General features: G+C 31.2%; 1 protein-coding gene across 1 annotated transcript in view; it reads right to left on the bottom strand.

Moving 5' to 3' along the window:
* Positions 1-25441, bottom strand: part of LOC107364638 (cell adhesion molecule Dscam1-like) — a 38809-nt gene extending 13368 nt beyond the window's left edge. Inside the window, exons 1-4 of the mRNA XM_015932071.3 lie at positions 24975-25441; positions 2390-2512; positions 1591-1881; positions 123-439 (exon numbers count right to left, since the gene is read on the bottom strand). Of these exons, the coding sequence (XP_015787557.2) occupies positions 123-439; positions 1591-1881; positions 2390-2512; positions 24975-25059 (816 nt within the window). The 5' untranslated portion in view covers positions 25060-25441. The remainder of the gene's footprint in view (positions 1-122; positions 440-1590; positions 1882-2389; positions 2513-24974) is intronic.
* Positions 25442-26699: the final 1258 nt, after the last annotated feature.

Raw genomic sequence — 26699 nt, 5'->3', positions numbered from 1 at the left:
AGTCAAGTGAAAAACATTTCAATATTAGACAAGTTGTCATCAATTACTTTTGTAACTCGTTGAGTCAAAGAAAAGAGGAAATGTTGAAAAGTTTTTCCGGAAAAGTTTGAGTTCGACTTTACCTCTTTGAAATGAGCTGGAGATCGGATTTGCAGTTCAATGATTGTATTGATTCCGGGTCCGATACCATTTGAGGCTGAGCACATGTAATAACCAGCATCTGATTTGTCGGTTGATTTAATTTCGAGTGTATTGTTGGGCCATTGACGGAATCGACCGTCAAACTGGATCAACTGGAATGGACTTGAAAGGTTATCACCAGAGGCACGTTTCCATTGGATAACTGGATCAGGAAAACCATCAGCTTGACAATGGATTAATACATCTTTTCCGGTTACACCAACCGAGTTCATTGGTTCCAATGTCCATCTTGGTCGAGCTTGAGAGGAAAAAGTTCAGAAAACAGAACAAAATGATTACAATGTTAATGGAAAGGGATAATAACATTGTTTCACTGGACAAGAGACAACATTTGCAAACAACAATTATTTCATGTGAAAATAAATGTCCAGTGAAAAGAGAAAGAAGAAGGAGAAAAAATGAGAAAAAGAATTATGATGAAGATGATGAGAAGTGGAAATGAATGGTGATGGAAAAGCGTTGAAATGAACAGGCAATGGAATCAGATAATCCAAGAAAAGATTCTTTTCTCAGTCAACCGGATATTTAACAACTTTTTTCTCTTTTATCCATTGCAACAATTGATCGATTGATTGTGATTAACAAAATTTCAAAGACGAATAAACATTAAATTGTGAAAAATTAAATTTCGCATCAATTATTTTCCAAGTGTGTTTAATGTTACATTTGTTGAGCGAAAATTTACTTTTAATAATCTCATTTCAGGTGAATTAATCTTGTTGAAAGTTGAAAGGAAGGCGAAAAAAAACTATTGAAAGTCGAAGAAGAGAAGAGAAAAAAAAGTTGAACAAATGAGTTGCCTAAAAGTTCATTCAAAGTTGATGAGCTCGAGATAATTTCATTTTTTCTCTTTTCTCCTCCATTTCAATTCTATTCAAGTTTGATAAACTTGGATAATGATATTAAACACAATATATAAAGGCAACATTAACTGATGGTAACAATAAAAGTTTATCTCATTTCGTTGACGCTTTTTGCCCTCCTTTACGTTTGCAACTTCTTGTTGAATCTGAAATGAAAAGTCTTCTTTCGCTAAAAGACAAGATTGATTGGAACGGCCATTAGTCTGATAACTGTTGGCAATTAAGTTTGAAACATAATTAACTCGAGAGCTTTAATTATAACCATTATGAAGATGGTTGCATTTACTTTCATTTTTTCTTGCCATTTCACTCGATAACGACTTACAGTTGATCAAAGAGTTGATTTAAAACGAGATTCAAAAGTTGCTAAGAACAAAACACTAATGAATCCATCTCGAATCGATTAGCAAGCATTTCGGTTGCAAATATTGTCGTTGGTTTCGAGATGGAAAAAGGATTTTTTTCAAACTTTGGATTCTTTTTGTTGCTTTCAATTTTGTTCTTGGACATTTGTTTGTGTTCTTACCTCGGACAAAAGCTGGTGCTGTGTGATTAGTTGATGCAACTCCATTCGAAACTAGACAAGTGTAGTTGCCACGATTATTGAGCTTTACACGTGAAAATACTAAGGCCACTGAGTAATCATCCAATGCTATGGTTGAGACACCGTCTTCACTCGAGTCGAGCAACGGTTTACCATCTTTAAGCCATTTAATCGTAAACGGAGGATCACCTTTAATTACTGTGCAAAGTATTTTACTTCTTGACCCTTCTTCAAGGTAACGAGAAAAATTGAACGGATCAATAACTGGTGCACCTGGAAGAATGGACGAAAAATGGAGGAGAAAAAGTTTCATAAGAAAAATGATGGAAAAGATTCATTGCCACGATTCAATCAACTAACTATTAATAATGTGGTGAAAAGTAAAAAGAAAAGAAAGAAAAAAAAGTTTATTGAACTTGAATAAATAATGTGATTATGGTAATCGTGTTATGTAGATACATGTTCATGTGGTCAAAGTTTTTTTTGCTAGCAACTGCTTTCAGTCGTAAAAAGTTTTTCGTTTCTCTTTTTCTTCTTCTCATGATAAGGTACAGAGAAAAGGAAATGGGCCAAGGAACCGGAAATTTAGTTTATCAAAGAATCATAAATAACATTTAATGAATTGCAAATGATAGGAATCCATATGAGATTAGGAATGGGAAATAGAGTGAGAAACGAATCAATGTAATAATGGATTAGAAAAGAACAAAAAAGTAATGTTTCGATAAAGTGTTTACGAATGAACTCAAATCATCATGAAAAGAAGTAACATTTTTCTTACTTGCAATTGAGTTTGGAGCTTCATTTTGAAAATAATAATGGACGGTACAATCACTATGAGCTTGATCACATCGCTTTGAAGGCGACTTTATAACCAAAGTTTCATTTGCGTTGAAAAGTTGATCTGCAAAGAAAAGAGAAAAAGTTAATTTCGAGTTTGAAATGTAAATTGATCAACACTGATGAGTAATTGGAATGTAATTGTTCTAGTTCTGAATGCATTTATCAATCGTGTGAAGAAATTTTCTAAGAAAGTTTTAGAGAATGCTTCGAATTGGTAACTTTTGCGAAAAACAATTTAAAGAAATTTGAAATTTCTGTCAACTCATAATCTTGGAGTAAATTGTGCTCAACAGAAACGTTTTGTACTTTTATAACTTCCATCTTTGGATCATCTCATGAATATCAAGCAACTTTTTGTATCAATTTATTCTTTTCCTTTCCTTTTCTTTGTTCAACTTTTCCAACACCTTTTCATTCGTAACTCTTAATGATGATATCACACAATGAATGAAATTATAGTTTTGCTTTCCTTCAATATCAACTGCAAAATGGGTCAAGTTTATATTGCAAAATTATCGAGAAAAAGATGTGATAATGTGTTTGCTGCGAACAAAATTCCCAAAACGAAAAAAAAGCAATTCTAAAGTTTACTTTGACTATTTACGTTATCATTCAGTTCACGTCGAGTTTGACTATACTTTGTGCTGAAAGGTTCATTAACCATTTGATTAATATCTAAATGATGGTCAATTGTTAGTCAGTGTTGCCGTCAACCTGGATGAAGGAATTTCCAAGGAAAATTAATTCTCACTTTTAATTTCCTTTCGATCCATAAGAAAGTGCAAACTTGATGATAAATGGCAAACTTTGAGTAAAATTAATTTCTCTTTAGCAATTGAAATCAAAGGCCATTTATTCATCATGAAAAATGGTGACAAAAAAAGTCGACTCAATAACATCAAAATATCGTAATTACAAGTTGAAGAGTTTAACAAGAAAAAAAGAGTTTTCTCCAAAATTCTTTGTTCCAACCAATAAATCAACTTCATTTGTTAGTTTTTATCAAATTAGTGATAAATATTTCCAGCAAAGAATGAGAGGAAAAAAAGTTCCAAGTCGAGGTTGGCGAAAACAGGGGAAAGAGAGTAAAAAGTAGTTAAGAAATGAAATTAAAAGGCAAAAGTTTAGTTGAGTTTGTTGGTTAAGGGAAAGAGGAGGATGAAGATGAAGGTGATGATGAAAGAGTAGAAGCTGAGATTGATTGTATTGTCAAGAGCAGCTTAGTCAGGGAAGAATGAAGTTGAACATGTTTGCTCAATAAAATATTCATTTTAAATGGGTGTTGAGTGATTCTTCATTCCAACCAAAAGACTTGTCATGATAAGGAGAAGGAAAAGGCAGAGAAAAATGTTGATGAAAATGACGGCAAAACTCATCAGCCTTTTTCGAGTCGCCAAACGATTCAAGAAATTAGTGACGAATTGAAATGTTCATTGTTCAACATTGACTTGAATAGAGTTGGGTGTGAAGAATCAATGTTTAAATCTTGTTTAAAGTTAAACAGTTTTTCCATTTGTTTACATTTCTTCCCTAATCACCAGAATCATCATGAAATGTTTAAGAAGAAAACGTTTTCCCTTCAACACGACATCAACTGTTTTCGTGTTATATTCATATTAACATGTCGACAGGGAGTGAATATTATATCACAAAATTCACTCCCAACTAATTGATTGTCATTCTACTTTTTACGATTTATAAGTCAATTTCACGAATTTTCTTTCGAAAAGTATTCTCTCTTCAAGAATAGACTAATTTTGATTAAATCTTTTGAAGAATTCAAGTCGACTATTGATCAAGTTGACCATCAAGTATCGAGATTGATTTCTTGCTCGAAGAACTTATTGAGAGGAAAAAAATTGAATACTAAAATGATGTTCGATGGATAAGTAACATGAAAATTTTTATCATTTTATAAACTTCTCTACAAAATCAGATTCGACTTTAAATGTGATTAAAAGAATGAGAATATTTTTGAAGAAATATCAAGATATTCAAGTTTAGAAGATATTTTTGCAGAAAAGCTTCGAAAAGATAAAATCTTTTGAAGTTTTTCCATTCAATTGCTATTGATATAATTTTGTCAATTTTGCAGGAAGGAAAAGATGACTTGAAAAATGGAAACAAATGTTTGATCAAATTGAAGTTAATCACATTTCTGTAACATACTTTTCTTCATCGAAATGATTCAATCAATTTCCATCAATTTGCATATTTATGTGCTTCTTTGATCGTAAAATGATGATATTAATAGAAGGTTATTGCCTTATTGTCCAGCATAATTTGATTGTTGTAAATGATGCTCTTGGACTGTAACTTTCTTTTAATTGAGACAAATGACGAAAGAAAAGAAAGAATCTAAAAATGTAAGAGAAAAGTAAATGAAATTAAATGGAGAAAAAAGAGTTGCAAAAAATTCATGATGAACTTGACTAAATACAGGTCAATATAAAAGTGGAAAACAATTTGCTGATTGTTTCATTGTTACACTCTGCTAGTTGTTTCTGCGTTTTCTTTACTTTTTTCTCCAACTAATCTCAAGCATTCAATTCAACACACAACAAAACCATGAAGACGACAATAATGGTGATGATAATGATGATCCAAATTCTGTGTTTTCCTTCAATTCTCTTGATTGAACTCAACTCACATTTCAGCAACATTTTCCAATGATGACAATTACCAAGATAAATTAATTGGCTTGTAAAATAATTTTCATGATAATTTTCACTTCAATCGAAAAGTGGATAAAACAAAACGACTTGAACACTCTCAACACTCTACTTTACATTCCCTTTTATCGATTATCATTCTGTTCATCATTCAGAGTTTTCCATGTTTACATAAGCCTTTTCTCTCATTGTCTAATGTAATGACAATTAAAGTGAGTTTAGTCTAACAAAAGCTACAAGCAACTCATTAAGGAATTTCATCAACAGATTCAGCAAAAATTTTAATTTCGCCAGATTCCAAGAGAAACTAGAAAAGCCAAAATTGCAACTCAAATAGAATTGAGAATTTTTTTTTCCAAGTTCTTTCCTTTGACTCAAGTTTCCTCATAAATCAACACTTAAAGTTATCAGTGAAGTAAAAAGTGACTTTAAATTTACATCTTTTCAGTTCTTTTTTTCCAATGAAGATTTGCTTCTGAATAATGACTAATGAGAATCTTGAATCAACAAATGAATCAATTACTTTTGATTGAACCATCAATTGAATTAACTATTCAGATAGTTATTTGGTTTTCTCAATAAAAAGAGAAACACCAAATTGAGTTACTTAACTTGATTAAATTAACATTTAACTGAATTGTCAATGTTGAGTGTATAACAGTGAACACATTTTTTGCCCTCAAACAACATTTACAAATGATATTAACAATTGAAAGGTTACAAAATATCGCAACATTTGATTGAACATTTTCACTCATGAAACGAATAAATTTGAAGAGATTTTCAAGTTTTTCCCTTTTGACTGATTTTTGAAAATTTTTTGTTCTCACATGAGTAAAACTGGCAATCAATTAACTTGCAATTAACTTTTATATCGAAACAAGAACTTTAATCAGAAACTAGATTTAGCTTTGGTTTAAATTCTCATTTGATTTTCCTTCCAAGTTAATCCTTGCCTTTGTTTTTTGATTAATGTTTATTAAATTTACCAAAGTAAATCCCCTAATGGATAATTAACTAATTTCATTCACTTCCCTGTTCATCTCATGTAATATTACCATGTAAATTTACTTGGAATAAAGGGTTTGAAAGAGAAAAGAGGAAAACTGTCGCAATAGTTTATTTACAGTTCCAAAAGGGTTTTGTTGAAATGTTCAACTTCGCTTCACTTTTATCGTTTGGATTCTTGTGATAACTGTAATACTTGAGTTTGAATGAGTGTTAATCATGTTATCAGTCATGTAATTAATCTTCAATGGTTATTGCCTTTGTTTTTCATCATTACATTCAATGTTCAGTTTATCAACATTTTCCATTATTTCATTGTTTAGTTTATTTGAAAGCAAACAATCAATCAGACATTGAATTCAATGGGAAAAATTTTGCTTCTAAATCTTTTTCCATTTGATTTGATAACCAGCTGAGTTTGGAGGTCAACCAACTGAAGGATATACAAGAAACTCAATCTGAAAGGAAAATATTGTATCCTTTGGTTCAGTGTCATGATCATGAAAATGCCATTGAAATCGAATAAATTTTGAATCAAAAATTCGATTCATTGATTGAACAGAAAACTAAGACTATCATAAACTATGCATATGCAAGAATGAAACCGATGCAAGTCTTATGATGTTTGACTGAAAATGTGAAGACTTTGAAATTAGAATTCCGTTTCTCTGTTCACTTGCTATGTTCGGCAGTTTCATGCCAGTCATTGGCTTATTTCTTATTCTAAATCCCAACTAGCGAACTCCCAGTTTGATATTATTTACTCCCAGCCTCACTCCGAATTTCACTCCCAGTTACACTCCTAGCATCACTCCCTGTCCCTTCCCAGTCTATTTCCATATCAATGCACTAATAATGTATACAGGAGATGAACATATTGGAGTAATTTCTCGAGACATCAGTTCTCATCACAACACTCATAATACTCGAAGTGACTCAAGTGCTGCTATAGTGTTTCTGGAAGACGACCTTTAAACTATTCATCTTGATGTCAATCTTTTTTTTGCCAACCCTAGAAGACACTATATTATGGGTCGTCTGTAAGTTTAATGAACAAAACTAATCATGATGCTGATGAGCCATTCAACACAACTGAACCCTTGATCTCGATGGTACGTGTCAACAATTATTGAACTCTTAAGGGAAACCAGCAGATGCAGATCAATGAACCATTAAACGCGAATGTTTATTAAATTGATTTTTTATCACAAATTAAACCAACAGTAATCTATGGAGAATAATCAATTTAACCTTTTCCTCTTGTTTCATTGTCTTTTCAGTGTAAAGTAAAAATGAATGTTGAACATGTTCAACTGGAAACGTTGAACCATCAGAAAAAACTGGTTGAGTGAGCAAACTTGAAAGGACAATCTTTTTACTCTTTCAGATAATTCAAACTATTTAGATTTTTATCAAAGAATAGAAAAAAAAGTTTACGAACAAAATGATTCTCTCGATTCAAATGAATCATCAATATTATTTAATGTCAAGCATGGTGCGAAAAAGTTGCAGCAAGAGAAAGGAGAAATAATTTACTCTATCCAAGTGATTAATCATTTTTCACCTAAAAATGTTCACATTGAGCAAATTAAACATGATAATTGTTTGAACTGATGTTTTGAATGTTGAACATTTTCTTTTCGTTTTTGGCTCATCAAATTGTTTTTCAATGTTGAATGATATTTTCATTCTTGATGTATAAATGGTCGACAAGAATCATTACTTGATCAAACTGTTGACTTGCTTTCATTGTCTTTAGATGAATGATAAAAATGAATAATGATTGAGCTTTATTTTCAACTTTTTCAACAGAAAACTTTTCTTTTCCTTCAAAATGAAAGTTGCGTTAAACCATTGGATAAACAATCAGTCAAAGGAAAAGGCAAAAATATTCACTTTTATTCTTTTCAACAGAGAAAATTCTTACCTTGAAAAGAGAAGATCGAAAAAGGAGAAAAAATTGTGAATAAAAGTTATCATGATGATGATCCAAAAGTGATGATAAGGGAAGAAGAAAAGAAAAAGCTAGGAAAGGGTCAAAAATTTTCAATACATTTTCATGGATAAAATATCATTCGATGAACAGAAACATCATTTACCAAAAGTTTACAGAAGATAATGGTTCAATGTTGAACATTCCCTTTCAACCATAATGAAGATTCAGAAAAGAGAAAAAATTTGCACAAAAAAAGTAAATCTTGTTCATCTTTACCAACTTTCTGGTTTCACCAAAATTCTCATTCTTCAACATTTCATCGCTTCTCCAAAATTCATTAGCAAATCATTTATTCCAAGTTTGATTAACTTCATCTTCAACTTTAATCAACTTTTGGACGAAATTTTGAGCAAAAAATGCGCGTTCGATTCATTCAAATTATGTCTTTTCATGGAGAAAAATTTGACGAGAAAATGTAAAAAAAGACTTTTCTTTAAATACTTTTGAGTCTTGATTAGTTTGTGCGTTTGGTTGCGACCTTTGCTTGGGAATTTATATAAACTTTTGCAAGTAAAAACTGGAAATGTTGCAAAAATTTGCTCTTTTCTGTATTCGTTGCAAGTTTGAGCAAAAGTTGGAAATGTTTTTGTTTTTTTGCTGAACTTTTTTGTTCGATTGAAAGTTGTTTCAATGAAATCCAAATCACTGACCATTGAAACTCCCTTAAGTAAGGTAAACCTTTTTTGGCTGCCTTCCAATGGTCACAAAACTTTCATTCTCTGACCATCATGTGAAAACGAAATTGATCTTGCAAAGTCAGCAAATTTTCAACAATCATTTGTTACTCACACTTTTCATGTTTTTCTCGTTCTTTTTCGTCTTTTCCTTTTTGTCACATTTTTTTCCCTCCTTTTCTCTCTGGACATTTCTCTCTTTTTGTTCACTTTTTTATCCATTTTTTGTTCACTCTCACTTTGATACTAAATTCATCCATCTTGCACTGTTTTTAGCCTGTCTCAACTTGTCTTGACTTTTCTCTTTTCCTTGTGGTTACAAATAATATTATGATTATTGCTATTATTATCATCATCATTCCCTGTGAATTTACTCACTGGTCAACAAATAACGTTTAACCAAGTAAACAAATAGTTTTGTCAACAAAATTGACCATAAAAAAGAGAGGAAACAGGATTGATAGTGTTAACAGCCTAATGATCTTGTTAAAGTCGAGGGAAAAGGTTTGCCGTCGAAATGAGCATAAAAAATGGGCAAAGAGGAAAAAAAGTTTTCTCTTTACCCTAGAACTCTATTGCAACAGATTTATTGAAAGTGAAGTGTAAATCGAAATGAAATTTTGTTGGATTGGGAAAAATTGAGAAATGCTTTGAATCGATTTCAGTTTTTTATTACATTAAACGTTTGATGAAACACGATTAAATGTGTGTTTAAAGATAAATTGAAAGTCAAAGAATGGTCAGTGATGAATTGAAAGGCAATCTTGAATGAATTAAACTTTTATTTCAACTTGGAAAAGTAATGATTCAAGTTGAAATAAATATTTGATAAAAGCAAAAGTAAACACGATCACAACACCAAAAGAGCTGAAATATTTATCGCCAATCTCATTTCAACTCGAACTAAATAATTGCTTTTTTATCACTTCATTGATTCTCTTCGATCTTTAAGTCAACCTTTAACTAGATGAGATGAAGATAAAGATCAAAGGCAAGCCCAACATTGAGTTAGACAAAACGAAATGTTTAAACTTGCAAGTTTGAAGTCGAAGTCGAGACTCTCAGAATTTCCATTTTTTCCGTTGGCTTCAGCTCCAAGCTCAGTTCTGAATACAAAAGGTTTGCAGAGAGAAAAAAAGTTGCGAAAAAGAGACTGAAGAGAGTTGACAATGTTTGGTGATAAATGTTTTCCTTCTTTTTCTCTATTCTCAATGTGTATTGATTGTTTCGTTAAACTGTTTTTCCTTGATGATCAAATTATCAGAGCATCAGTTTCTCATTAAGAGTTTCAAAGGAACCAGAAAAGAAGCCAAGATTAAAGGAGCAAAAATGTTGGAGCAAAAAATTGCTCGATAAAATCCTTTTCGCTTCTCATTGTAAATATGGACATTTCCCTTTGCTCTTTATTGACTGGACTTATTACAATCACCAAATGATGAAACGATAATAATCATTTCTCACTTAAAAGCTGTTACTTTATTGCATCAAAACTTAATCACATTTAGCTTGGCGAAAAAATGGACTCAAAGTTTTCTTCAAACTTTCTTCTTCTGGCAAAGAATGACATTTTATTAAGAGAAACAAATTTCACGTTTCAATTTCAACGATTGTTAAATTATTCAATTTTACATTTTCAAGAATAAATCTGATTGACATAAATCTTGATAAACGATTCAACTAATCCATTCGATTCAATAGAAAATCATTAGCATTTTCATGGAAATCTTTTCTTCTTTTTCCATTTAGCTCTTCAATTCCCTTTGATCCCTTCAAAGGCTGATCAAAGTTGAACCACTTTTCCTGTACTTTTCACCCTTTGCCATGATACTCACTCATGCCTTTTCCAGTTGGAAATCTTTGCATCACTTGAGTCGAAATTATCATTTCAATTGTCCAATTTCGTTGCGCTGTCAAAACGAAACGAAAAATTTCGACACTTTTTAACCCTTGACAGGGTCAAGGTGGGACAAGACTGAAAATTGATTTTTTATTCTTTCTCTTTTTTATTATCATTCTTTGTGATTATGTTGTAGAAGCAATTTAACATGAAATATTCATTTTTACTCTTATTTAGGTATAGATTTATGAACATTGATGACATGTTTCAACCACATATGCATACAATTTATGGATCAATGTGCTCAACTTTTTTGCTCCTTTGTTTTCAATATAAACTCTACTTTTGAATTATCATTATTTTCATCTCAAATCATCAATATCATTACGATTTTACCATTTTAGTCTTCATTTTTATCATCATCATCATTATCAGTGTTTGTATAATTTAACTCGAACATTTCCCATGTTTTATTTATTTTATCCAAGACGATAAAAAAGACTAGAAACATTATCATGATAATCATTAATATTATATCATGATAACTTCATATCCAACAAAATTTTAAATTGCATCAATCGAACAAAAAGTTCTTAACAAAGAATTAAAAGACAAAAATTGAACTGAGCTTAAAATAAAAGCCCAGAAGTACAATTATTATTAATGGAAAAAGCGCAGTGCAGATCATGCCGATCGCACATTTCTTAATAATTCAATCCAAATTTGAAGAAACTTGCCGCTCTGCGAGTCATCTAAGGTCATTTTGCGGAAATCACAACCGGCGATATAAAAGGTCTAATCAAGATCATATCACTTCTATCAGGCTTAGATTCAATTCGGAATGACGATGTAGTGATGTTGCTTGATGGAGGACACTAACTTCAAGATCCACTGGAATATACTGAAAATTTTTTGAATCTTGTATGCCTGGTTTAGTAGTCATATAAAGTCCTTTTTCAAGATAACTTGGTTTTTCTTGGAAGTTCAGCTTCTGAACCAAGGCTAACAGCGTCATACGGTATCAGTTTTTTCACGAAAAAAATAAACCTTTTTAATGAAAAAAATGAAAATGAAAAAATCCTAATTGGAATCTCTCAGTTTGAGTTTGCGAACTCTTCTCTCGACCTTATCAAGGTACCGCTCCTGGAAGAACTCTGGAGGAAACCCAAAAGCACGCACAGAGCAGCTCAAAGTAATGTGTGAACTGGTCCTGATTTTTTTCGTGAAACAAATGATACCGTATGATAAAATTTCTATTTTCTCTAACATCTGGCCACTAGGCAATAGAAGGGCACGATGAGATCTCCCATAAAAACCCAACCTGATATCTGCATCTGAGCAGTTTTTTTGACAGTTCAGGATCGCTAGATTTGTAACCCGTAAGCAAACCAATCTATAATAATAAATTTTTTGAAATATTATACAATTCTTTGTAGTAATTTTTTAAAAATCTGCATTAACTTTCCGTTTGATCACTACACGTTCGCGCTGATAACTTTCAAACCAGAGGTATGATCTTTATATATTCTGTAGTTTTGATTAATGATATTGCAGAACCGTTATTCCAGGTTTCAAGGACATTCAGGTTCACTGACAGGTAGTTATTTGACCTCTGAATGGTATACGGTTTTAAATGAATACTTTCTGAGACTTTTTTCTAGATCAATTAATATTCGATATATTTTCATGACGAATAAAGTTAGGAAGATAAAGAAATTTGTCTAAAAAGTATTTACCAACTCAGCGATACATAAATACTCATACACTGAGTACACTAACCGTACACTATTATGAAGTATCCAGAGAGGAGTCGATCTCTTGAAAGACTTGTTTCGATTATAACTTGCTATTTGTAAGCAGTTGAAGTTGACATTAATTTTTCAAGAAACAAGATGTAAACATTTTACTGTAAATGAACAACCCTAACTGGATTAATCTGTGAAAGACCTGTGCATACGAATCATTATTTACTCTGAATGACTTGGCTGGTTATTAACATGATGATTAACCTGAATGAAATGCTGCAATAAAGACAATCGTTTTCCACTCATGTTTTCATTTTATTACAACAAATGATTTTTTCCTTCTCCTAGTTTTCCCTGAATCTCTATCAATCCAAGTTAAAGATACTTGATAAAGGCTTGTCCAGGTGAGAGACTAAAAGTTATCATTTACAGTAAATTTTGATGATAATGGTGATGATGATGGTGTCATTAATAATGATGTTGATGAAGATGGCAAAGTAATAACAATAATCATCATGATTATTGTTATAACCTTTTATGCTTCTCTTTTGTTGCATGATGACTTCAATTGAGTTGAGCAAAAAAAAGACGGAAACAAGAAAAGTGTAAATACACAAAATGAAATAGTTTATCATTGCTATTCTCACAGTTGCTGGACAACATTGTCCACTGTTTTTGCCTTCAATGTTACAACATCAAAGTGTTGAGTAAACGTGAAGAGATTTGAACATTAACATTGAACAAGTAATTGCGACTAAATGTCAAGCCAGGAGAAAGGTAAATACAATGTGAACGGAATCACCAACTTGACCATTTACATGAAAGAAAAGGTTAAACATTTTTTGTCGACTTTTCATTTTCCATTTTTCAAATTTTTTCTTATTCTTTTTTTGCTTTGAAATGCAAATATGAAACACAATATAACCAATTATGATTAGCTCATTCCTTTTCACGCATCTTGACTTGCTTGCAACAAATGATTCCATTGAATTTTAATGGATACAAAATTAAATTTTAAATAACTTTTCTCTCAACATTATCTTCATTGTTTTTTTGCTGCTGCTTCTACCTCTTTGCTCTTCATAACCTTTTGTTTTCCCATTTTGACTTTGGTTTAGATAAAAGAGTTTGATCATTTAAAGGGAAACGATTTGAAAGTTTGAAATTGAATGAAATGAAAAATATGATTTTAAACTTTTTTGCTTCTCCCAAGTTTATTGCTCTTCAACCCTTTTTCATCTGTTCACTAATACGGATTTAATGTTATACCAGCAAGAAAATGAAAAATTTTGGTTTACCATTTTTTACTCTTTGCTTCATAATTTCTGTTTTTGTTCGCTTTCTTTTTGTTTATTATCAAACCATCATAACTAAATTATGAGTATTAACCTCTAATTTAACCAGAAAATGCATTTTGTTTTACGTTTTTTCTCCTTTTCTTTTTGCTCATACATGAGCCTTGATGATTCTCATAATCTTATAATCATTCTGGAGAAAATACAAAAAATTGAAATGATCAATGAACGATTCTGTAAACAAGAAAAAAAGTAAACTTCAAAACAATGAATAATTACAATATTGATGAATATCCATTTCCTACAAAAAAACATGGAGTGAGAAACTCACCAAATGGTTTCACCGAAAAGACTAAAAATTTTGATCTTTTCATTGACGAAAAATTTGAAGAAACGAATTTTCCAACTTTTCAAAGATCGAGTTCAAGACAAATTGTTCATAAAAAAGCTTCATAAATCAATTTCAACTTCGGTTAAAATTAATAATCATAACTTCAATTAGATGGCAGAAATGAATTGGAATAAATAAGACAAAGTGAAAAAATTAATAAACACTGTTCAAGTTCAGGTGAAGTGCAATTAACGTCCAAACTGGAATCATTTGGGTTTGTCAATCAAGTCAATTCGAAGTCAAAGTTTCCATGTTACATGAAAATATTTACATGGAAACTTGTTTTCTTCTTCCGACATTCATTTTGACCTTTCATCTCGTTTTCATGTTTAACCTTTGGATACATTTGGATCGATTAAATGTCATTGCAAGGGAACGAGAAAAAAGTGTCAAAAAAGGCAAATGTTTATCAACAAGGCAACAACAATAATCAAATGAGAAGAAGAAATAAAGTCAAATAAATCATGATCCATAAAAGGTTATCAGTTGTTCCTCTTTGCTTCGCAATTTTTTCTTCCCTCATCACCATCTTTCAACCCTTTTGTCTTTCCCATTGTTTCCATTCTCATCATCATCGGGATTCTCTTTTTTCACTCCCAGCATCATCCAATCATCCACTGTCTACGTATGTTTCCTTCATATTAATACTTTTCTTTTTTGCATCCAAAACTTTATTTGCATTCTCTGCATTTCCGATATATATTTCTAAGCATTTCCTGGTTACCCGGAAACATAACTGGAATGAGTTGTTCATCCATGGATCCACTTTGTTCATTCATGGAAAACAAAAGTATATTATGAGCAGAGAGAAAAAACGGAAAATTCTAAATGAAACAAAAGTTCTAAATCAGACACAAGACGAATGACATTGAAACAGATAAAACATGGAAAAGAATCAAAAAGAGTTTTCTCTCTTCCAAACTCACAAATCAATTGAAAGGACAACATTGACATTGAATCATGATGAAACCTTGATTTGGAATGGCAATGATATTTGGAAAGGTTAAAAGTTTCCAGTTGAAGAATAAAAATTTTCAATTCTTTTCCTTTTTTCAACTTTGTATTTCAATTACATTGTAATCATATTTTAATGCTCTTTTAGTACAACTTTACGCTCAGATTCATGATTCATTCTCAAGAGATTTATCCATTACAACTGAATATCTATATTTATATCTGTAAACTTGGAGAAAATTATTATCGTTATTAACATTATTACGTTCAATGGGAATAAGAATAATATTATTGTACAATAATAATTCTTTCAACAAATTGCTGTGATGAAAAAAAGGTTAAATAAAGAGAGAAGGGAAAAAAAGAGTTTCCACAATTGACTTTGCAAAGTTGAAAGTTGAAGTATTTTTTGCAGTAAAATGAATAATGTTGAAAGATTTCACCTTATTCTGTATATTAATAGCTTAAATATGTTCTGTTTGTGTCTGTAAAATGAGGCTGAAGAAGAAGAAGATAATGATGAGAGAAAGGGGTAAAGGAACGATGGTGAGAGATGAAGTTTGGTGGGTAAAAACGATGAACAAGTTCAGCCTTCAATCGATTCCCAAACAACAGAAAATGTATAAACCAATAAACTTAAGAACTATTGTGCCGTGAAAACAGTCTTCCAAAGGTTTTTCTTCTTCTTCTTCTTCCCTATCTTCCTCATCTTTATCTTTATTTTCATTTTCATTCTCATATTCTTAACTTTATGCTTCTGTTTGTTGATGATTTTCACGCTTATTTCTTTTCTTCTATTCTTTATTCTTATTCTTCTTCTTCTTTCGCCCTTTACTCCTTACTCTACATGCATTTCATTTTTCTGGCAAAAATTGAGAGAAAATGAAGAAAAGGAAAATTCCTTCCCAAGCAATCCAAGCACACAACTTATTCAAATCTATTTTATTGGTATTTCGTATTCTCTACTCACTCCAAGTTTTACTTTTTCTTCATTGACTTTCCTTCCAATTTCATCAAATATCCATTCAAAATTGTGTCATTCACTGGTAAACTTTTCAAGTATTTACAATCAAAATCTAGTTTAGTCAATTGCACAGCAACTAAAAGTGAGAAAAGTGAAAACCAAATAAACGCATTCCAAAAGAATATCAACAGTTAGACTCGAAACTCGAATTTGAGAAAATCTATTTTCCACCGATCATCGATGATATCGGTATAATAACGAATATTCAGACTGTTAAACTTGATCTCGAAATGCCATTCGATGTGACGCTCTTTCATCTAGACGGGAATGTGAACAGAATTTTGCTTTTTATGATCAGCAGCATTCGAGACTTAAAAATTGCGGTCACTATTTCCAGAGTTCATTAAAACTTAGTAACTTTTAATGAACTTTTTTTAGAAAAAAAATTCGTTGCTGATTGAAAAATGTAGTTCGATTTGTTAAGAAGTGGTTCACTTTAGACTAGATTAATAGGATTGAAACTTTCGTTTGGATTGAAAGTTAAGTTTTTTGAATTTTCTTTCTTTGCTTTCGCTCAGCGAGAATTGAAGCTAAAGATATGCAAATTTCCATAGACCTTTTTATTTGCCTTTTGGTCTGAAGAAGTTAATATTTCGGTAAAATTCATCAAATTTTCCAGCAAAAAAAGCAATTTCAATTCTCTCATTAATTCTACTTCTTTTCACAACTCTTCTGGCAAATTTAAATGTTATTAAATTTTTTCACTTCTCCATCAAAAGCCTTTTGGGAATGGTTAATATTAAGTCAGTGATTCTTTTTGAAACACAATTTGAAAATAATTTACAATTCAAGTGACATAAGCTGAGATTAAGTTCATTTTTCTGTGATAATTGCAGTTCAACTCTTTTTTATGTTAACCCAAACACTAAAAGTGACTTTTAACTTTTCATTTTTCATCTCGCATCATTGTCATTTGAACAAGAGAAGAAGAAAAAAAGAGTAAATATTGAACTTTTCTCTTCCCTCTCTCACTTTGTCTCCACTCAATTTCACCATTGAAACAAATAATGATATTCATAACTTTACAAGCCATTTTCCTTGTTCCACTCAAACCCATGGATTCTCATTTCTTCAAAATTTCATGCAACTTCTCTTTACTTGCATTTCAATTGAAATGTTGAGCTCAATTTCCATCAACTGAGAAGGTAAAGAGTGTGAACACTTCTTAAGAAGTTAACACATTTCTTCATGTTCTTCCTGGTAACCCTTTTGAACCTGGAAAATGAGTGAACATCAAGATGAAAAGAATAAAGAAAATCGAAAATCTGTGAAAAGTTTATAAAAATAAATCATCTTAAAAGTTGTCAGAATAAAATGAATGAGAAAAAAGGAGAAAAAAAACTTGTTCCATTGTGTGTTTACCAGAGAATTTGTTTATTTATTGAATGTTGTTTTACATTGGAAACTCAAGGTAACTTGTTATCATTCCTTTAGGCACAATTTCACAGATTTACATAAAGATTACAGAACTTTTATATTCTTTGAACAAAAGAATCAACTCTTTTCATTTCTTCACTTGAAATCCATTATATCAACATCACCACCATTACCCTCATGTTTAAGAGTTGAATCTGGAAAAGTTTTCACCTTTACTCGATTCTTTTGACAAGAAATCTTTTGTAAACATTTTGATTGAGAAGAGAAGGAAAAAAGGAAAGCAAAAAAAAACAATTAATTTCAGTCAACTTTCGAGTTCCAAATGGACAACTTAAAATTCCATTCATAATCAATCGACAATTTGATTAGCATAATGGCTAAGAAATTGATTTGATGCAGAAAAGATGAAAATTTTGATACACTTTTTATCTTCGTTATTCAGTTGCGAGAAGTCAAACATGAATATAGTCATGAGCCTAAAGATTATTCAAATCCGAAATGTTTTAATATCAATAGAGAAAAGTTCTGAGAAAATGTAAAGTGAAAAAATCGTTTCAACCATATTTAGAGTTTTGATTAGAAGGAAGTGTTCATCTTTACTCGCTATCTGACAGTTTTCATCAGAATGTTATTAATAAGAATTAGCATGAAAAGGCAAAGGGAAGGAAAAAAACTCCAACTTGGTAAAGAAATGATAACAATTTTGGTGAATCCAATTCTTGGCTTCTTTTCTTTTCCCGCTTTTCTCAGTACCTTAATGAGCATAAAAAAAAGAGTTAAACAATCAACTGCAAAAACAGTTACAAGAGAAACACCAAATTAATATTCATAACGAATGTGATAACAATTGAGTGGAATATTAGAAGGAACAAAAAATTATTCAACTATAATAATCATTATCATTACTCTTATGATAACAAGCGAATAGAGAAAAAAGTCATTTTTGACTTTTTTCTTTGCGTTTTCAACCTTTTCATATGTTCTTTTGTTGACGATTCGCAAGTCATGAGCAAACCTTTATATGCATTTGTCGTGTAAACCATTTGTTATTCAAAATGAAGTTCAACATGTTACTACATTTATCTTTTCAACATTAAACTGACAAATGAACCAACTCGAAATTTTTTCGACTTCAAAAGTTCTAAATTCTCAAAGTCAAAAATTGCTTTCATCGAAAAAAATTAAACAACAATCGGACAGCAATTTCGGGAATTCATTTATTTTTGGATTTTTTTCTGATGGAAAACGGAAATTGTTTTAGATTCTCTTTAGCTAATTGTGAACTCACCGAAACCATTTAGTAAACCATGAAATTTGCACATTATTTTGATTCAATTGTTTTCGTTTCGAAACGAAACTGATATCAAATTATCGTGAATTGTTTCCTTCTCCTTCCAATGATTACTGGTTTGATCAATATTAACTTTTGTCTGACCATTAATTAATCTACTGTTTTCCTTTTTCTCCTTTTCTGATCAATCTCTTTGAATTTACAAAAGAAATGAAAACGTTCATTATCTCTATTCTTTTATCTGTTCATTTCATTTCTATGTCATTACATTATTTGTTATCTCATAATAATTGGTATAAAAGTAGAGTTGAATGATGGAGAGAGAAAAGCAGATGATGAAGATAAAGATGAATCAATGCAATTTTGTTATTCTTCAGTTATGAGAAGAAGAAAGGAAAGCGAAGGAGAGAGAAGGAAAAAATGTCTCTCATCACAGCTTCTCATAAGTGTTGAACCATTCAAGAATCATCTCAAGTCCGGAAATGAATAAGAAAAAAAATCATTACCATTGAAGGCAAGAATGCCTTGAGCTCAATACAATTATCATGATTAAAGAGTAAATTAAGTTTAATTCTGTTAATGAAGGAGAAAAGCGTAAAAGAATGAAATGATGAAAACAAGAAGAGATTAAGTATTCTATTCATATGATTAATATCATTATCTGTCATTGTTTTCCATTCAATTGGTAATCAAAGAAAAGAAAAGAAATTCATATTAATTGCATTGTTATTGGACAATTAGTTTGACCTGAATTGCCGCTTCTTTCGTACCTTTTCTTTGATTGTTTGTAAAAACTGTTCAATCGATTATCATTCAGGTTCAATGTGACAATCAACATTAACCAAATTTATTTGCTCTTGAATCGAACAAGGAAATTTGCTTCGAGCAAAATGAATGGCTAAAGTAAATAAAGTTAGTCAAATAAAGATGAAGTTTAATGACCAACTACAATTAAATTGTAATTACAAATTTAGATTAAATATTTAATCAAAAATCTGTTGAAAAGAGCAAGGTTTACTTGTTTTCGTTTGCTTTGCAAAGCTCTTTTCTAGACTAGGAGTATCATGCTAAGATTAATTTTGAATGACAAGATTTGCTCTGCGAAATTTTTCATCATTTCAGATGTTTCACCAATGGTTGATGTTTGTCACAAGTTGCGAATTTTCAATTGTAAAATTTTGAACCAAAAACATGTACTTTTTATTTCACAACAAGATCATTCATTAGACGCTTCAAATAAAACAAATATAAATGCACATAGAATAAGCATGAAAGTATTTAATATATTCATCAGGCAAATCACTCATAACGAAATAGTCAAATATGATAAACAGATTTAGTACACATTCAATCTCGATACAGATACATCCGAGTCCAATCCAATTTAGAAACGATAATGTAACCTTTTCATTTAAATCTAGAAGCATTTTGTTTTCCTGAGACAACATTCATGGCTTGCAATTCTTCCTAAATAAGGTATATAACCAATACGATGCTGATAAGATCGACTCACAATTGTAAGTTGATGACCAGTTCTCGCAAGTTTTTACTCAAATACTCGCCTTATTACTATAAATTGAACTCTAGATGTTGAATGCGACCAAATGGTTAATTTTTATCAATAAATTTCATCATATTGAGATTTAACAACATCTATGGTCAATTATTAGGTAAACAAGAAAGTTTTGATACTTTTCGACTGGACTGAGAGCTGTGTCAATAAGAGCTCAAATAATGGTTTGACCTTGAATTACCTTGATGGCTAAAGAACTACGGAAGACTAAGGGAAGCTTCGAATTGTTCGACGGCTTCGCCAACTGCTAGACATTCTAGTTCAAAGTCAGTGTGATTTCCTTGGTGTTCATTTAGAGCTCTGGAATACCTTCACGAACTGTTAATAATAGCGACCATAAGAAGTTTCATCTTCTGCAGTCTCTGGTAAGAAAAGGCGTTGGATAATCACATAGTACTGTGCTGGTTCTTTCAATTATGTAAGGGCGATTTCGTTTGCCAGTGTTTGGCAATTAAAATTCCGATGGACTAAAATTTTAGCGATTGAAAACGTTTCACTTTACCATTCTTCACCTAAAACAACGCACAAGGTTCCGAAATAATTGAAAATACAATGGGTCGCAGTCAAGACCCATCGACAGAAGTTGATACACCACCATACTTTTTATATTTAAACCAATCATAAAATACACCTTTTGTTATCAAAACATAAAACGGGACTTCTCCTGGAAAAGTATCGTACAACACGGACTAACCTTAAGATTAGGAAACCATTCTGTAGTTCGATAATCTGAAGTCGCTCAGCTTTATAGAGTATGGTATTACCAGCTGGATAGCCTGATATCGCGCAATCGTCTAAATTAAAAATTTATGTGGTAATTGCTATTCTCGCCATTGAATTGTAAATAACATGTATTTAATTTAGCTTACCTGTTAAATAATTAACATTGCGTGGTCTTTCAAGAACAAAACCTTTCCATCTTTTGCTATAATAATCATAACTATATTAATTATAGGAGCTGTGTCGATCAAAGATCAAATAATGGTTTTGACCTTGAATGACCTTGATCGTTCAATGTATTGGTTTTTCAATCGGCGAAAGCTCATAGAGCAAATCTGAGGTCTGTAGCATTAACCGTTAGTCTGAGTCTGAGTTATACCTGCAAACAGGCGCGAAATGAAAAAAAAATCCTCGATAATCAGGATTTAGAATCTTCACTCTTATCAAACAAAATACATTGTAAATAAAATTTTTTGCTAGAACAAAGTTGAATAAAACGGCGCGATCTAATGGGTGGAAGCTAATTTCCTGTCCAATTTACTGATATCCAAAACTAAAATCTCGATATCGATTTAGCAATTGACGAGGTTTCCTCATCAGAAAACTAACTGCCGATGTCAGTAAGATGACAATAAACTGAATGACCTTGAATGACCTTGAGCGTTTATTCTTATTCTTCAATCTGAGACGGCTCATGGTTCAAAACTGAAGTCTGTAGCATAAACTTTTTGTGAGTTTTGCTACTGCATTTCCAACAGCCGTACAGAATAAATAGGGTTAGTGTAGCGAGAATTCGCTGGATAAAATTTCAAGGTCAATCAATGTATTTCCGTATAAATTTGACATTAGAGTTCATTTGAAGGTTATTTGAAAGCTTCGATGTCTTTGTCACTCAACAGACGTTTAGACTCAACTACATTATTTGATGAGTTGAGATATGGCTTAAAACGGGAAAAAAAGTTACGAAAACTCATGCAATTAAAACTTCATAAATAAATTCACTAACGATCAAACGATTTTGACGATTGATCGTTTGACCTAGCAAAGTCAAAGCTTTTCAAAGTGAATTAGAGGTCAGAAACCGAGTGCTTAATGAATGATCTTTGATCTGATCTGATTTCAACAATCTTCAATTTGCGTGCTGAAAACACTATTCACTTTTTTATTGAAACAATAAAATTCACTCAACTTCAAATACAGAATTTCATTTCAATACCAATTTTACTGGAATTGGACTTTTGAAGTTTTTGAGAACCTTATGGGTTAATAAATTTTGTCGATAAAAAGGGCTTGACACACTGATCGAGATTTTCGACGATCAGAATGCCTATCAATCTTGCTGGGAATTTCATGTGCAAAAACGGAATGAAATGTTTTCTTTGCTTGATTCAAAGACTGTTTCATTCTGTTTCCTGTTTTTACCTGCTAACAATTTAGTTGTTTATTGTCATGTCAGTCATTGACAGGTTTACCTATTGAAAAAAGGAGCAAAAAAAGGTAAAAGAAAAATGAAGAGGTAAGAAGCGAGTGAAAAAAATAGACTGATGAAGACAAAAGGCATCTTCGAGAAAGCAGCGAGAAAAAGACGAAGAAAAAAACGGTTTAACAGCAACAACTATTGAAGTGTAATGTATCATGATAAAGATAAATTATGCAAGTTTTGCAATTCCGTATTTTTTATCCTCAACAAAAATGTTGTTCAAAGTGAGGTGAAAAGTTTCAATCAATATTATTATGCAGATGAAAATCACAAGATGAATTTTTTGCGTCTTTTTTTTCTATTCTCTTTTTTGTTGCCTCTTCTCTAAACATTTTTCCATCCTGTCTTTTCCCAAAAGTGAATCTGAAATGATGAAAAGTATGAACGAACCTTGGCGATTCATTGTGCCTTCAATATCATGTTTGTGAAGAGTAAATGTTGCGATGAATAAATGAGATGAAAAGGAGAAAAGCTTTGAGAGAAAAAAAAGATTAAATGAATAAACAATTGGCTAAATAATTGACACTTTTTGCTGCTTCTCATTGGAATGGCGATAATCATGCAATCAATCATCATTTTGAGATTCATTTTTTCATGACATTCGAGTTTAAATTTTTTTTTGAAACAAAAATTCTCAATGAAAGGTGGAAGGAAAAGGAATCGAGTCAATTTTGACAATAATTGTTTCATCAAATTCTCGAATTGACAACCAATTGGAATAACTGATTGTGTGCTTGGCATTTCCAGTTGACCAGAGGTTAACCATGAATTCAATTGAATTGACATGAAGAGGTTGAAAGGAGAAAAAGATAAATTGAAGAATGTTGTTAAAAAAAGTCGAAATTTGATCCCAATTGAACTGGAATTGAGATGGCAAGTTGAGAGAAGAAGAAGAGCAAAAAAGATGAGAAAAAAACTGTCAACCAAGTGTAGAGAAGGCCTGCGGACTCGACAACAATTGAATTGTAAATTGGAATAAAAAATTTTCTCTTTATTGGAATTGATTGGAAAAAATTTGGCTCAAGTGGTTGAAATTATTTCCACAAATGAAATTGAAAGGGAAATGATGAATAAAAGAAGAGCAAAATGATAGCCATGATCATGATTATGATTATGAGAGAGAGACAAAAAAGGAAGAAAAAACAAAAATTTTAAAACATTCTTTTTCTGTTGAACTTTGGTGAAACAAGATTATGAAACAAAGTTGACCAAGTTTGGCTTTAAATCAAAGTAAAGGATAAATTGCATGGAAATGATGATAAAATGAAATGCTATCTTTTCGCCTTCTTTTGCTTCACGTTTTGCTTCTCACTTTACACAATGATGCTCATCATAATGATACTAATAATAAATGAAATCCAATTTATATTTATAACTTTGAAATGTTTCAACAAAAATAATCTCATTTTTCGAGTTAAAAACAAAGTCCAGTCCAAAATTGCTTTCCAAACACTTTTCTCTTCTCTTTACTGTTTCAACAATTCACTCGACTGTATAACAAATTCAACACTTTATTCTTGTTCTATTATCACATTCCCAATTCCACCTCCTCCATGTCATCCTCCTACAACTTTACTCTTTAACATTTGTCAGCTTCATCATTCACTTTTCAATCAACTCATGAAACACTTGTTTTTTATCGACAATCAATTCAACCAACAAATGAATTTAAAAGTTGATTTTTGTTTCATCACTTCATTTCGGCCAATATTTTCCAACCATTAAAAGTCTGGAAAATCATTTTTTTAACTTTTTTTCATTTCAATTTTTGACTTTTGGAAAGCAAGAACTTTTTGATTCCTTTTCTTGGTTTTCGTTTCATTTTCAGATTCTTTTCTTTCCTCTTTACATAACAATATTTTTCACTCCCTGATGAACATTTGGGTTTATGCTTTCATTCAATATTCTGATTCTTTCCAAACTCTTTTTCTCATATCAGTTTCCTATCGAATCTTTGATCTTCACTTTTTTTTATTTATTTAACTTTTCTTCAACAGTCTTGGACTTTATTTTGTAAAACTATTTTCTGTCTATTCTTTACTTCTGTCAAAGCCAATATTCACACTTAACGTTACAAAGTTATTTGTTTTGACAGAAATATTTTTCTCTCAAATTTCAAGTCCAACGAAATTTAGTTTTATAAAAGATGTTGCTTAAAAGACTGGGAGGGAAAAAAGGAATTTCGTTCTTTTTCCAATTCTAATTGAGAGTGAAAAATGAAAATTTCAATAAAGTGATTGATCATTTTGTTCTGATAATTGATGAGTTCATTTCAATGGAAATCATTATAAAAGCAATTACCTTTTCGTCTGAACAAAAATGCTTTTGAAACATTTTATTCAACCTCTAATTGAAAATGATTATGATAATGGGTTAAAAGGAGAAAAAAAATTGTTGGTCGATAAGGAGGAAAAAGATAATTTAAAAGGCGAAAAATCAGTGTTGATGAACAGTTTGCTTCTAACGAATATTGATTGTTGTCTTACCTGATAATGGTAATGATGAATATTTACTCTGACAGTTTGCATGGTAGAGAACAAATAAGCACGAAATGGCAACGATTTTGAGCATTCCCTTTGAGGTTGCACTAGGCAGTTAAGTAGTGTCAAAACAGTAAACACTGAAACACTGTTCCAATTGGTCAACACTTAAACTCAAGTCAAACAGCCAATCATCGGCATTTTAAGCAACTTTTATCATTTCGGAATTGGAATCTTGTTTGTGACGAAAATGGCGAGAAAATTGTTTCAAGGTGAAAAAGTCAATGTTGATACGAAAAAGGTGTTCTTTACCCATTCATGGTGTTGAACAATGAATGAAAAAATGATGAATACGGAACAAAAAGAAGTGGACAGAAAAGAGTAACAACTTGGTTACCATTCAAATATTGTTTCATCGACGAACAGAGAAAAGAGAGAGAAGAAAAAAATGTGTTGACTCTTTCACTCATCATGGAATCTCACTGTTTCTCACTTTTATTGTTAACATTTACCATGTTCATGAGCACGGTCATGAGCAAACCTTTTTACCTCCCAACTTGTACCAAACAAGTTGATGACTCTACATCAATGGAACACAAAAAGTTGCAGAGAAAAGGAAATTTACCATTTTTTTATATTCCAATAATTTGACTCGTAACTTTACCGATTTCACTTGTTTAGTTGACTTTATTTGCAACCTAAAAAAAGGTCATTTGCAGCATGAATCAAACATGGTTTAGCATGCAATTGGAAGCAAATTTTTCAAATTTTTCTTTTCAAGATTCGAGTTTTTCTTTATCGAAAATGAGTTTTGCGATTTTGCAACATTGTCATTTAGGAATGAAATTTACAGTTTTGTGTTTTAACTCTATCATTATTGTTGCAGCATTCATGTAACATGTAATTTTACCAGTGAACAAAAGTATAACAGTGTTCAATAAAATTCAAGATTTATCTTTGATCGAGTCGAATTATGATTGAGAAAAGTTGCTCTTTTTTGTCAAACCCATTTCCACATATCTGATAATGATAATATTCACTCCCAGTGTTTGACTCGAGTTTTTTCAATTTTTTCTCAGGCAATTTCCAACTTTGACTTTTACATTTTTAAATTCAACAGATTAACAGTTGAAGGAAAATTTAAAACTTTGGTCAATCAGTTTTGATGAGCAAAAGTTGAGCAGCTTGGACAGGTTGTGATGAAATTTGAAAATCTTTTTTTTTGTTATGGAATAATTTTTTCTTTTTTGGCAAATTCAAATATTTTTATTCCATTATTGGCATCATCATGAGATTGAAAAGTTTGAGATTTTCTGATGACATGAGAACATGTTGGAATAAAAGTTTTCATTCATCTGTCCAACTAAACATCTCTATCAGTCTTACCTTTACTTTTTGAAAAGATAATAAGATGGAACAGGGAAGGAAAAGGAAAAGAGTAAGAATGAAAGTTTGCTGGTTTGACAGGGCTACTTGATGACCACAGACATCTTCAGGGAAATAGGGTTAAATCAATTGAATTTCTTTTCTTACCTTAACATACGAGAGATTACGTTTGTTCAGCTTATTAGAAGATAAGACGATGGTAAAAGAGACGCAGGGAAAGGAAAGAAAATGAAGAGAAGAAAAAATCCTCTTAAGCTTTTATATGAGATGTTATCTGTCTGGTTTAGAGTATTAGCTGAATTTATAGAGATGGATAAGGTAACGGTTAACCCTATTTAAAGTTGA

Source organism: Tetranychus urticae, chromosome 1, assembly GCF_039701765.1.
Source record: "Tetranychus urticae isolate SD_2017Ah chromosome 1, NJAU_TeUrti_SD_1.0, whole genome shotgun sequence".
NCBI lineage: Eukaryota > Metazoa > Arthropoda > Arachnida > Trombidiformes > Tetranychidae > Tetranychus > Tetranychus urticae.
Note: the sequence above shows the minus strand (reverse complement) of the source record. Positions and strands in the feature narration are given on the sequence as shown.